Raw genomic sequence first — 12,608 nt, 5'->3', positions numbered from 1 at the left:
ACACTGAAGATGCACACACAGCATAATGCATATACAATTTTTATAGGTTTTGAAAATTAGCATATCTGACAAGAATCCCCAATTAGAAGAATTGGTGAGGTAATTCCCCCCCAGTTCAACTCTTTTTTGAATTCCCCCTCCTCTAGACAGGGACTAAACTCTGTTTATGAAAATGTGTCTCGAAGAGCTGGTTTCAACCTTGGTTCCCAGGAAGAACCAAGATAGGAAAGGAGCCTTGGACCCCCAGCTTGGAGTCTCTGGAATGTGCTTTGTATTTCTGCCTATCAGTCTAGGCAAAAATACTGGAGCTAACTACAAATACAATAATAGGCTACAGAGCTACAAATATATGTGTAAAAAATACAGAGAATACATTAAAAAAAAAAAGGGCAAAGAATCAGTTTGGCATCAGTAAAACCTTTGACATGGTCTTCCATATCTTTCTCTCTAAACTGGATAGATGGATTCAATGGGTGGACTGTTAGGTGGATAAGGAATTGGTTGGACAGTTGCATCCAAAGGGTCATGATCAATGGTTCAGAGTCCTGATGGACATCAGTGACAAGTGGTATCCTTCAGGGATCTATATTGGGATCAGTGTTATTTAGTATCTTCATCAATGACAGACAAAGGGATCGAGTACACCCTCAGCAGAATTGCAGATGACACCAAGATGAGTGGTGCAGTTGACACACCTGAAGAATGGGATGCCATCCAGAGGAACCTGGACAAGCTTGAGAACCAGGCCCATGAGAACCTCATAAGATTTGACAAGTGCTGGTGCTGCACCTGGGTCCTGGTGAACCCTGGTATTAATATAGACTGGGAGATGAACTGATTGAGAGCAGCCCTGCTGAGAAGGACTTGAGGGTGCTGGTGGATGAGAGACTGGACATGAGCTGGCAATGTATGCTTGCAGCCCAGAAAGCCAACTGTGTCCTTGGGCTGCATCAAAAGGAGTGTGGCCAGAAAGTTGAGGGAGGTGATTCTACCACTTTACTCCACTCTGGTGAGACTGTTTTGGATGGAGTGAGAGCTTTAGCTAAGCCCTGCCTTAGGCTCAGATTTTTGGCAGCAGCTCTACTTAAGTGATCCTCACCTAAATCACTCTAACTCCCAAGTTCTTAAGAATGGTCAATTAGGTCTATTGTAAAATGAGTTATTTATTGAATAGATATGAGGTAACAGACAAAAGGCCTTAAGCAGAGTTACTGCACAGTATAAACTAAAAGAACTACTAGTAGATTACATAAAACAGTGCATGACATAAAGGTACCTATATTATAGCTAGCAAAGAAATAGTATAGATTAGGAGTCAATGTAATTTACTACGGAATTGACAATAGTGTACACAGAGTCCTTTCACTCAGCTGCCAGGAGAGTAACCCAAAACTCATGGTAGGGAAAAATAGTAGGAGATGGGACTTTGCAGTGGTAGTGAATTCTTCCCACAGCGACTGCAGCCTATCTCCCCTCTGGTCCTGAGAGCAAGAGACAGCTTGGAGCTGAGCCCAGCCCCTTATCCCCAGCCAAAATCTCACAGTATCTCTGCCCTTCCCAAGAGAAAAGCCCCTGGCTAAGGGGATGCAGCCAGCTGCACCCCTTTCCCCTCACCTTGGACACTTCTTTTATGTCTCTTAAATACTAGTCATTAATGTCTCATAGCAACAAATGGGAGAAAATTTCCTGAGAGAAAAAGAAAAAAACCCAACATTCTAACCTTCCACAAAGATTACCTGATTAATGAGGCCAAAATGTTTAATAGTTGGAAAGAATTGTGTAAAATTGCTGCTGTTCCTTTGACTTTTCTACTCTCTTCACAAATTTTTTCACAAATTGTAGTTCTATTTTAGTTTTTCCTTCTTTTTCATAATAACACTGTACATATTGCTGTCCAATTTAAAATTTCACTCTGCTGAACTAACTGAATGTCTTAAAATACAAATGAGCTCAGAATTTCAAGCTTCAGACAGAGAATTTCAGTGAATTTGAAATCAAAGCAAAGCATTTATAGGGTTCCTGTATATAGGACCCTCTTGGCTGACATTTTTTGTCATGTTTAGAGTTTTGTTATAGGTGGATAATGAGATTATTTGTATTCGCAATTAAGGGATGAATATTGTGTGAATATTAAGAGAAGCTTTATTGATATATAGTTATGTTATTGTAGTTTGTTGTTTAGATGTCCTCTGTTCTCCCCATAGTCCCCTTTTCCCCTCTTTGTATTGTTGTCATCAGACAGCCTGGGTTATCTAGGACAGGTAGAAAAAAGGCGTGTACATGTGCCCCTTGCATGGGGCAGTTGAGAATGGAAAAGCTTATTGCTGGGGGGGGGGGGGGGGGGGGCACAGCATGACAACACCTGACCCTCCAATCAAGTTGCAAGAAAGCAGTCTCCACCAATAAATGGCAAAGAAGAGTTGACTGACAGACTTTGGGAGGGGCCAGGGTTGGCTGATGCAACCCCTCCCCCCCGGGGTATAAAAGGCAAATCATCGATCTTGAAGAGGAGCTGTGTGGTAGGCAGCTGTAGTATATGGTAGAGATAATTCATGCTGTTTATGTATAAAATATTGTAAAATCCAAGCCATGTTTTTTGACCACCCCCAGCCGGGAGCAGGAGTCTTATTTTTATTCAATTAGTTCCAGGACCACATTCAGATAATATCAAGTCTATTAACGTATGAATGGGACCTTCCTAGGCGATGATGGAGGACTTCCCTGGAATGTAGGAGTGATCTTGCACCTCGAAGATTGCATCTACTACACTCAGGCACCAGGGCACCACCCTACTACATGTGAATGCAGACTTTTCTGTGTGTTCTGACAATATCTAGACATCTGGAACCAACTTTTGTCTAACCCTGCACATGTATGGCCCCAGTTCTGCATGTGAAGGGACACAAAGGAACATTTGGTCATTTCTGCCCCAGGCAGAATAAACTGTATATAAGCTCACTGCATGAAGCAGTTGGGGTGAAACGAAGGGGAGACTGACATTTTGGCGGTCAGATCCAGGTTCACCCAGTGCTGATCCCAGGGTTGACGCTGCCTTGGCTGTGGTGGTTATTTTTCGAAATTCTGTTTTGCTGACTATCTAATAAATCACTGCTAAATTTTCTTATAAATTTGGCTCACGATTTGATCATTTATAACACAGCCACGAGGGAGGCTCCCTAGACCTGTTTTTCCTTATTTAGTCCTTTTGTTGTATTTTTGTTAAGGTTTAATAAACCTTTTAAAATTTTTAGAGTGAGCAGTCATTTCTCACAGTTTTGTAATGTACACAGTTGTTGTGTCTTAACCCCTGCCAACAACTAAACACCACACAGCTGTTCATTCACTCCTCCCTCCCTACAGTGGGACTGGGAAGAGAATTGGGAAAAATGGTTTGATGGTTGAACTTGACAGTTGTTGAGGTTGACAGTTGGATTTGATGATCATAAAGGTCTTTTTCAACCTTGATGATTCTATGATTCAGTGATTTTATGAATAGCAAACCTTATCGGTTGAGATAAAGAAAGTTTACTAAGATAAAAAAGGAAGAGAAAAAAATAGAATATACAAAACAAATTCTGTGAAATTCAATGGCTCACCACTTGCTGTCTGATGCCCAGCCCATCCCTGAGCTGTGATTCCAGCCCCCTGGCAAACTTCTCCCAGTTTATTTGCTGAGCATGACATCATAGAATGTTAAGGGCTGAGAGGAGGGGCCTTAAACATCATCTAGTCCCATGTATCCTGCCATGGGCAGAGACACCACCCACTAGATCAGGTTGCTCAGGGCCTCATCCAACCTGGCCTTGAATGCTGCTAGGTTTGGGGCCTCTACAACCTCCCTGGGCAACCTGTTCCAGTGCCTCACTACCCTTACAGTAAAGAATTTGTTTCTTATGTCTAACCTAAATTTCTCTTTCAATTTGTACCCATTACTCCTTGTCCTATCACTACAGTTCCTGATGAAGAGTCCCTCTCCAGGTTCCCTGTAGGTCCCTTCAGGTACTGGAAGGTTACTATGAGGCCTTCACAGAACCTTCCCTTCTCCAGGCTGAATAGCCCCAACTTTCTCAGCCTGTATTTGTAGGGGAGGTGCTCCAGTCCTCCTATCAACTTCATGACCTTCCTCTGGATTTGCTCCAACTCTACCATGTCCTTCTTATGTTTGGGGCACCAGAACTGTACTCAGTACTCCAGATGGGGGTCTCAAAAGAGATGAGTAGAGGGAGACAATCACCTTCAACCTGCTGCCAATTCTCCCTTTGATGCAGTCCAGGATGTGATTGCCTTCCTGGGCTGTGAGCTCACACATGTAATATCCTTTTTGTCAGTTTGGGTCAGATGTCCTGGCTGTGCCCCTGCCTAGCTTCTTGTGCACCCCCAGGCTTCTTGCTGGCTGGTCATGAGAAGCTGAAAAGTCCTTGACTTAGTATAAGCATGTCGTGGTTTGAGAGGAAGTAGGATTTCTGGGATATGCTGTGGTCACCCCAGGAGAGAGTACAGCCTGTGCCTGGACTGTGCTACCTTGAAACTTGATAACATGTGCCGGCAGCACAGCCGAGAAGGAGAAGAAGAAGGGGGAGTGCAGCGAGAAGGTGTCCAGCCGCTTGTGGGAGCTTTGGGCAGGCAGAGCCTAAGTTTTTAACCCTTTTTTTGGACAATGAAAACTTTACAGAACATTAACCTTTCCTAGAAGAGAGATAGAGATGAAATAGAGGAAGAAATGGGCAAGTTTGATGAAGGTTCGTGTAAGTGAAAGACGCCAGAAGATAGAGAAGAATCTTAGGCGGGAAGAGATGATGGAGTAGCTTTTGCTGGACTCTTCTTGTTATAGCCATGGACAGAACCATGTTTCCTTGTGACACAGAGACTGCATCCAGGGGGAGGCAGTTTTTAACCCCTGTTAACAAAACCATAAAACCTCTATCCCTAGATTTCACTATCCATCCTCCTTAACTTAGTACATGCTTTGTTCTTATTCCTCTTTGATCTCATCTCACAGTTTTATCTTATCACTCTCCTGAAATTCGATTTCCCGGTCAGAGAACCAAAAATGTCAAGGTTTGATGCTGGCACAATGCCAGTGCCCCCATGAAAATATATGCTCCTTGGTGTCTGCTGAGAGATGTGACCAGGAATAAGCAAAACAGGCCCCTACTTAGAAATAAAGAAAACTTTATTACTTAAATAACAACTCTAAGTAAAAAGAAACACACAGGGAAAATGAAAACCTTCCAGAAATATTTCCTCCTCCCCCCACCAAATTCCAATACATCCATCCCCCAAATTTCAACTCTCGGTCCATCACCACCCTTTAGATAATCAATTCTCAATTCATCAAGAGGAGAGGAGTCCTTCTTGTGCCATAGGCTTCCCCAGGAAACACCATTGAAACCTCGTGTGTTTCCATGTCACTCATGGCACCACCTGGAGAACATCTGCCATCCGTGACCTCTTCCTTCCATGTACAGTGCTCTCACCACTGCGCATTGACCAGAGCTGCTTCTAGGGTTCCCCTTTTAAGGATGCTTTGTGCCGTTCCAAAAAGAGCACAGTCTCACCTTTGGGACACCCGTCCCCCCAAATTTCACCCCCTGGGGCCGAAGGGTACCAACACTGAACCCTCTTGGCTCTGAGCCATCACCTCCCCCTGGATGCAGTCTCTGTGTCACAAGGAAACAGATTCTGTCCATGGCTATAACAAGAAAAGTCCAGCAAAAGCTACTCCATCATCGCTTCCCACCTAAGATTCTTCTCTATCTTCTGGCATCTTTCACTTACACGAACCTTCATCAAACTTGCCCATTTCTTCCTCTGTTTCATCTCTATCTCTCTTCTAGGAAAGGTTAATGTTCTGTAAAGTTTTCATTGTCCAAAAAAAGGGTTAAAAACTCAGGCTCTGCCTGCCCAAAGCTCCCACAAGCGGCTGGACACCTTCTCACTGCACTCCCCCTTCTTCTCCTTCTCGGCTGTGCTGCCAGCACATGGTATCAAGTTTCAAGGTAGCACAGTCCAGGCACAGGCTGTACTCTCTCCTGGGGGGGCTGCCTGATGCCTCCTGGTGCTTCTCCCACCCTTCCATCCTTGGGGGCTTCTTCACCTCCCATCTCTGTCCAAGCCCCGGCCTACTTCACCCGGCCGCATGGCTGCCCCTCCCCCTGCCCAGCAGCGGGCAGCTGGACAGGGGAGAGATCTGAACTCTTTCCCCACTGAAACCCAAGAGAACTTCCCATGGGAGTGCTCTGCTTTTTAACCCCTGTGTTCTCAGAGGCGTATCCATTGTCCCCAGTGGCCACACCAGGTGCCAATATTAAAATTTGAACATTTATTGGTGACCACAGCATATCTCAGAAAACCTACTTCCTCTCAAACCACGACAAAGCACCACATAGCAACAAGTAAAATATCAGTATGTTATCAACATTATTCTCATCCTAAATTCAAAACACAGCACTATCAACTTCTATGAAGAAAATTACTTCTATTCCAGCTGAAAACAGTATACAAAATAAATGTCATATAAATAAAAATCCAGTTTTGACTGGAGGATTTTAAAAGTTAAAACAGTTTTTTTTATTACTGTGTAATATATTAATACTTGAATGAGATCTTCCTCTCATATCTTCACTTTTTGTCATACTTTTCTCCACCCATTTTCAGATGGGGCTAAAATAATTTTCTCTTAAGTTTAATGAATACTTATTTTAACAGTGAGTCCAAGTTAATTGCTCAGTACTTTGACATATGAAATGTTATTTTGTGTATATGCGGGGGTTTTTTGCCAATCTTGTTAAGTTTGGTTATAGCAACTGTACACTCTTTTCTACAATGATGTTTCTTTCACTTAATTCAAATAAATAACTATTACTTCTTTTATTTTCTTTTCCTGAAGTCGAACAACTTATCCTTACACGGAAACCCAGATGTATAGCCAAAACACTGGGGGAAATTACTTCGAAGGAAGTTCTGCACAGGCAACTACAGTGGTCTCCTCTCATAGTATGGTGGGCACCGGAGGGATTCAGATGGGTGTTGCAGGAGGACAGCTCATTAGCAACTCAGGAGGGACCTATCTGATTGGCAATTCAATGGAAAATTCTGGTCATTCAGTGACTCATACAACACGGGCCTCCCCAGCTACAGTAAGTACTTCAGAACTGTGTTAAATCTTTGGGGATATTTCTTAATCACTATGATGTTCTGGCATGCTAACATGTTTCTGTAGCAAAAAGCATATTATGTTGGCAGAATCAGTAATATATGACTTTGTCTTGCAAATATTTGCATTTAGTTTAACTCTGTACATGTAAATAGTATAGTGCTGTCATGGTTTAATCCCAGCTGGCAACTAAGCACCATACAGACACTCACTCTCACCCAGTGGGATAGGGAAGAGAATCAGAAGAATAAAAAGGAGAAAACTCGTGAGTTGACATAAAACCAGTTTGTTAATTTTAAAATGGAAACAATAGTGATAATACTGATAGGAATAAAAAAAATATAAGGAAAAGAAAGAAATATCAGAGAATGCAAATAAAATCCAAGAAAGACAAGTGATGCAAATGAAAGCAATTGCTCACCAACCGACTGAGCCAGTCCAGCTGCCCAGTCAGTCTTCAAGCAGTGGCCCCCCTGCCAATGTCTCCCCTAGTTTTATTGCTAACTGTGACATCATATGGTATGGAATATCCCTTTGGTCAGTTAGGTTTAGCTGTCCCAGCTGTGTTCCCTCCCAACTTCTTGTCTACCCCCAGCCTACTCACTGGTGGGGTAGTGTGAGAAGCAGAAAAGGCCTTGACTCTGTGTAAGCCCTGCTCAGAAATAACTAAAACATCCCTGTGCTATCAACACTGTTTTCAGCACAAATCCAAAACACAGTCCCATACAAGCTACTGTGAAGAAAATTAACTATCCCAGCCAAAACCAGTGCAGTTCACTGGGGATGCTTGCATGCATAACAATGTGGATAAGACTGAAAATCTTGCTACAACCTCCTTTCAGGTAGTTGTAGAGAGTTATAAGGTCTCCCCTGAGCGGTCTCTTCTCCAGGCTAAACAATCCCAGCTTCCTCAGCCCCGCTTCTCATATGACTTACTCTCCAGACCCTTCACCAGCTTCCTCGTCCTTCTTTGCACCTCAATGTCTTTCTTGTAGTAAGGGTCCCAAAACCGATCACAGTATGGACAGGGACATCTTACACTAGATCAGGTTGCTCAAAGACCTGACCAATCTGACCCTGAACACTTCCAGGTATGGGGCATCCACAACTTCTCTGTGCAATCTGTTTCAGTGTCTCACCACCCTCATTGTAAACACTTTCTTATGTCTAATCAAAACCTACCCTCTTTCAGTGTTCACCCCTTGTCCTACTGCTACAGGCCCTACTAGAAATTTTGTCCCTTTCTTATAAGCCCTCTAAGTATTGAAAGACTACCTAGAGCCTTCTCTTCTCCAGGCTGAATATCCCCAATTCTCTGAGTCTTTCCTCATAGGAAAGGTGTTCCAGCCCTCTAATCATCTTTGTGTCCCTCCTCTGGAACCACTCTAACAAGTTTTTCTTGTGCTAGGCACCTCAGAGCTGAATGCAGTACTCTAAGTGGGGTCTCACAGGAATGAAGTAGGGAAGGAGAATTACCTCATTTGACCTGCTGACCATGCTTCTTTTCATTCAACCCAGTATGTGATTGTCATTCTGTGCTGCAAGTGCACATTGCCAGCTCATAGCCAGTTCTTCGTCCATCAGTGCATCCCCAAGTCCTTCTCTGCAGAGCTGCCCTCAATCTGTTCATTCCCTAGTCTATATTGATACTGATATTGATACTGGGGATTGCTCTGACCCAGGTCCAGTACTTTGCACTTGTCCTTGGGGAACTTCATGAGATTTGCATGGACCCACTCCTCAAGCCTGTCAAGGTCCCTCTGGATGCTACATAGCAAACCAACTGAATCACTCAGTTTGGTGTCATCTGGAATCTTGCTGAGGGTTCACTCAGTTCCACTGTGTGTTATGTTGATGAAGATATTAAACAGTATTGATCCCAGCATGAACCCCAGAGGGACACCATTAGTCACTGATCTCCATTTGGACATGTAGAGATTGACTAACTCTAGAGATGTGGCCATCCAGAAAAAATCCTTATCCATCTAACAGTCCATTGATGAAACCCATATCTCTCCAATTTAGTGGCCAGAATGTTTTGGGGGACCACTTCAAAGGCCTTAGAGAAAGCCAGGTAAATGACATCCATAACTCTTCCCTTTTCCACTGATGCAGTCACTCTATTGTAGAAGACCACTAGATTAGTCAGACATAATTTGCCTTTGGTGAAGTCATGTTGGCTGTGTCTCTAATCACCTCCTTATTTTTCATGTTTTGACATATGCAGAATCATGGAATGGGTAAGTTGGAAGGGACCACTGGAGGTTGACTAGTCCAACCTATCTGCTCAAGCAAGGGCCCTAGAATACATTATTTAGGATTGTATCCAGACAGTTCTTGAATATCTCCAGGGAAGGAGACTCCACAATCTCTCTGGGCAACCTCTTCCAATGCTCAGTCACCTGCACTGTAAAGTTCTTCCTAATGTTCAGTTGGAACTTCCCGTGTTCCAGTTTCTGCCTGTTATTTCTCATCTTATTGCTCAGCACCACCAAGCAGAGCCTGGCCCCATCCTCTTGACACCCTTCCTTTAGATACTTATATACATTGGTAAGATCACCTCAGTCATCTCTTCTCCAAGCTGAACAGGCCCAGCTTCCTGAGCATTTACTCGTAAGTGAGTTGCTCCAGTCCTCTAATCATCTTTATATCCCTCCACTGGACTTGGTCAAGGATCTCCATGTCTCTTTTGTACTGAGGAGCCCAGAACTGGACACAGCACTCCAGGTGAGGCCTAACCAGGGCTGAGTAGAGGGGCAGGATCACCTCCCTCCACCTGCTGGCAATGCTCTTCCCAATGCACCCCAAGATACCATTTGCCTTCTTGGCCACAAGGGCACTGCTGGCTCATAGGCAGCTTGTTGTCCACCAGGACCCCCAGGTCCTTCTCTGCAGAGCTGCTTTCCAGCAGGACACCCCCAGCCTGTACTGGTGCCTGGGGTTATTCCTCACCAGGTGCAAGACTCTGCACTGGCCTTTGTTGAATTTCAGACAGTTCTTCTCTGCCCATGTCTCCAGTCTGTTGAGATCTTTCTGAATGCCAGCATAACACTCTGGACTATCTGCCACTCCTCACAGTTTTGTATGGTCAGCAAATCTGCAGTGAAGGCACTCTATCCCTTCATCCAAGTTATTGATGAATAAGCTAAGTAATACTGGACTCAATACTTTTCAGGACAATGTGTTTCATGATCTTACTAGGCTGGAGGTGAGGCTGACTGGTCTGTTGTTTCCAGGGTCCCCCTTTTTACCTTTTTTTAAAATGGGTACAATGTTTCCCTTTTTCCTGTCACCTGGGTCGTTTGCTGACTGCCATAACAAATATAATGCAGAATAACTTGGCAACTGTATCAGCCAATTCCCTCAGGACCCTGGCATGCATCTTGTTGGGTCCCATGGACTTGTGTGCACTCAAGTTCCTCTGGTGGTCATGAACTGATCTTCTCCTATGATAGGAGGGACTTCTTTCCTCCATTTACTGTCTTGAGGTTTGGGGCTTTAGATATGTGGGAAGAGAGATTTTCATTGAAATCTGAGGCCAAAAAAATTGTTGAGTACCTTAGCCTTTTCCATGTCAGTTGTCACCAGTTCTCCTGTGCTATTTATCAGGCTGGAGAAGAGAATACATTTTCTTTAATCTTTCTTTTCTGGCCAATGTACCTGTAGAAGCCCTTCTCATTCTTCTCATCCCTTGCCAAATTCAGTACCAGCTGTGCCTTAGCTTTCCTGATCCCATCCCTATGCATTCAGGCAGCATCCCTATATTTTTTCCATGTTTACATGTCCCTGTTTCCTCAGCCTGTGCATTTCCTTCTCGTACTTTAGGTTTGACCAGGAGGTCCTTACTAGGCCATTCTGGTTTCCTGCCTTCCTTGCCTGATCTCTTGCATGTGGGAATCGAGAGCTCTTGTGCTCTAAGAATAATGTCCTTGAAGAGCTGCCGACTCTGTTCAGCTCCTTTATCCCTGAGGGCAGTTTCCCAGGGAGTCCCATCCACGAATTCCTTAAACAACTGAAATTTCGCTCTCTTAAAATTCAGTCCTGACTCTACTCTTCACCTGGCCCATATTCCTCAAGACTGTGAATTCCACCAGGGCAGGATTACTGCAGCAAGGGTTGCCACCAGTCTTGAGAACTCTAATTAGTTCTTGACATCTTTAATTAATTTAAGGCTCTTGATATATAGGGTTAAACTCATACAAGCAATAATCAATTGAAACCTAAACAATTCAGCTTAAACTGTGAAATCAAACACATGCTGCTTTAAATTTACTAGAAGATTTAAATAAACCAGGTAAACTAGAGCAACACACCAGTTCAATTTTTCTTGTTTTTTACCTGGTACATTTCACTTTTAATCCTAATTCTACCTACACCATCATAATATTCTTTTTCATACTTGTATAGACAATTTAAGAGATGACAATAATATGTAGCCAGACCTACTTCTTACTGTAATACTCATCAAGTGTATTCAAATATTTTTAATTAATCTTGGATAATTTTCACATGAAGAAAAATGAACCAGGCATGGGCTTTTTATAACCTTTGACACTTATGCCATGTCAAGATTTAGTTCTGTTTCATTGTTTACAAAAACTTCGTTTTGTTTTATTCACTGTCACTAATTAAAAAATTACATTTTTGTAACTAGCAAATTAGTCGTAACATTGATAAGATTTTAGCTCTTCCTGATAATTCTATTAATACATTGTAGCAATTTGAAATTATATCACATGTATCCTACTTGAACGATGAGTCTGGGTGGGTTACCGATGGTTAATGTCAGAGGACTAGCAGCTACAGCAAAGACAAATTAGAAAATTAACTCTCCTATAAATAATAGAATTTAAATCACCTTGCACTTTTTACTATATGTAAATATTTTAAGGATTGTTCTGATAAAATTTGCATTGTAATACCAATGTTTCCTAATGTCAAAACTGTCAAAATGTGTATTTAGTTATTAAATTAAAAAATGTATTATGCTTGTCAGCCTGGAAGGAACTCTCACCTATTAGTTGTTTTTTCTAGCAAGCATTAGGGTTGATCTGCAGTCACTGTTATTCATCAGTCATCACTATCCATAGGAACTATTGACTCAGAAATGTATCCTATTTCAGTCATGCTTGTGCGCATCAAAAGGTACATGGAAATAAAAACAAAGCCAATATGAATGAATTACTTAGTTCATACATCTGAATTCATTAATGAATACTCCTGGTACTAAATACGGCGTGCTAAGCATTCTCCTGATGTAAAAGAAAGCTTGGTACCTTTCTAAAATAAACCATTTGATAATGGAGTGGGAGAAAAAGAATAACAGCCACAAATAAGGAGGGCCAATAGTAATGTCAAATTCTGATAGTATAATTTTGGAGGAAGGATAGTTCTTTTAAGAGAAAAAAAATATAAACATGTGTAAGCTTCCATAGCCTTATTTTAAGCTGGA

General features: G+C 42.6%; 1 protein-coding gene across 2 annotated transcripts in view; it reads left to right on the top strand.

Annotated features, from left to right (window-relative positions):
• LOC135460374 (transcription factor RFX3-like) overlaps nt 1–12,608 on the top strand; it is a 222,540-nt gene that overhangs the window by 98,858 nt on the left and 111,074 nt on the right. For both annotated transcript variants that reach the window (XM_064737169.1, XM_064737170.1), the window contains exon 4: nt 6,890–7,139. In XM_064737169.1, the coding sequence (XP_064593239.1) occupies nt 6,890–7,139 (250 nt within the window). The remainder of the gene's footprint in view (nt 1–6,889; nt 7,140–12,608) is intronic.

The sequence above is a fragment of the Zonotrichia leucophrys genome, unplaced genomic scaffold, assembly GCF_028769735.1.
Source record: "Zonotrichia leucophrys gambelii isolate GWCS_2022_RI unplaced genomic scaffold, RI_Zleu_2.0 Scaffold_35_1530144, whole genome shotgun sequence".
Lineage (NCBI taxonomy): Eukaryota > Metazoa > Chordata > Aves > Passeriformes > Passerellidae > Zonotrichia > Zonotrichia leucophrys.
The sequence above is the reverse complement of the archived record's forward strand: the minus strand, read 5'-3'. Positions and strand labels throughout refer to the sequence as shown.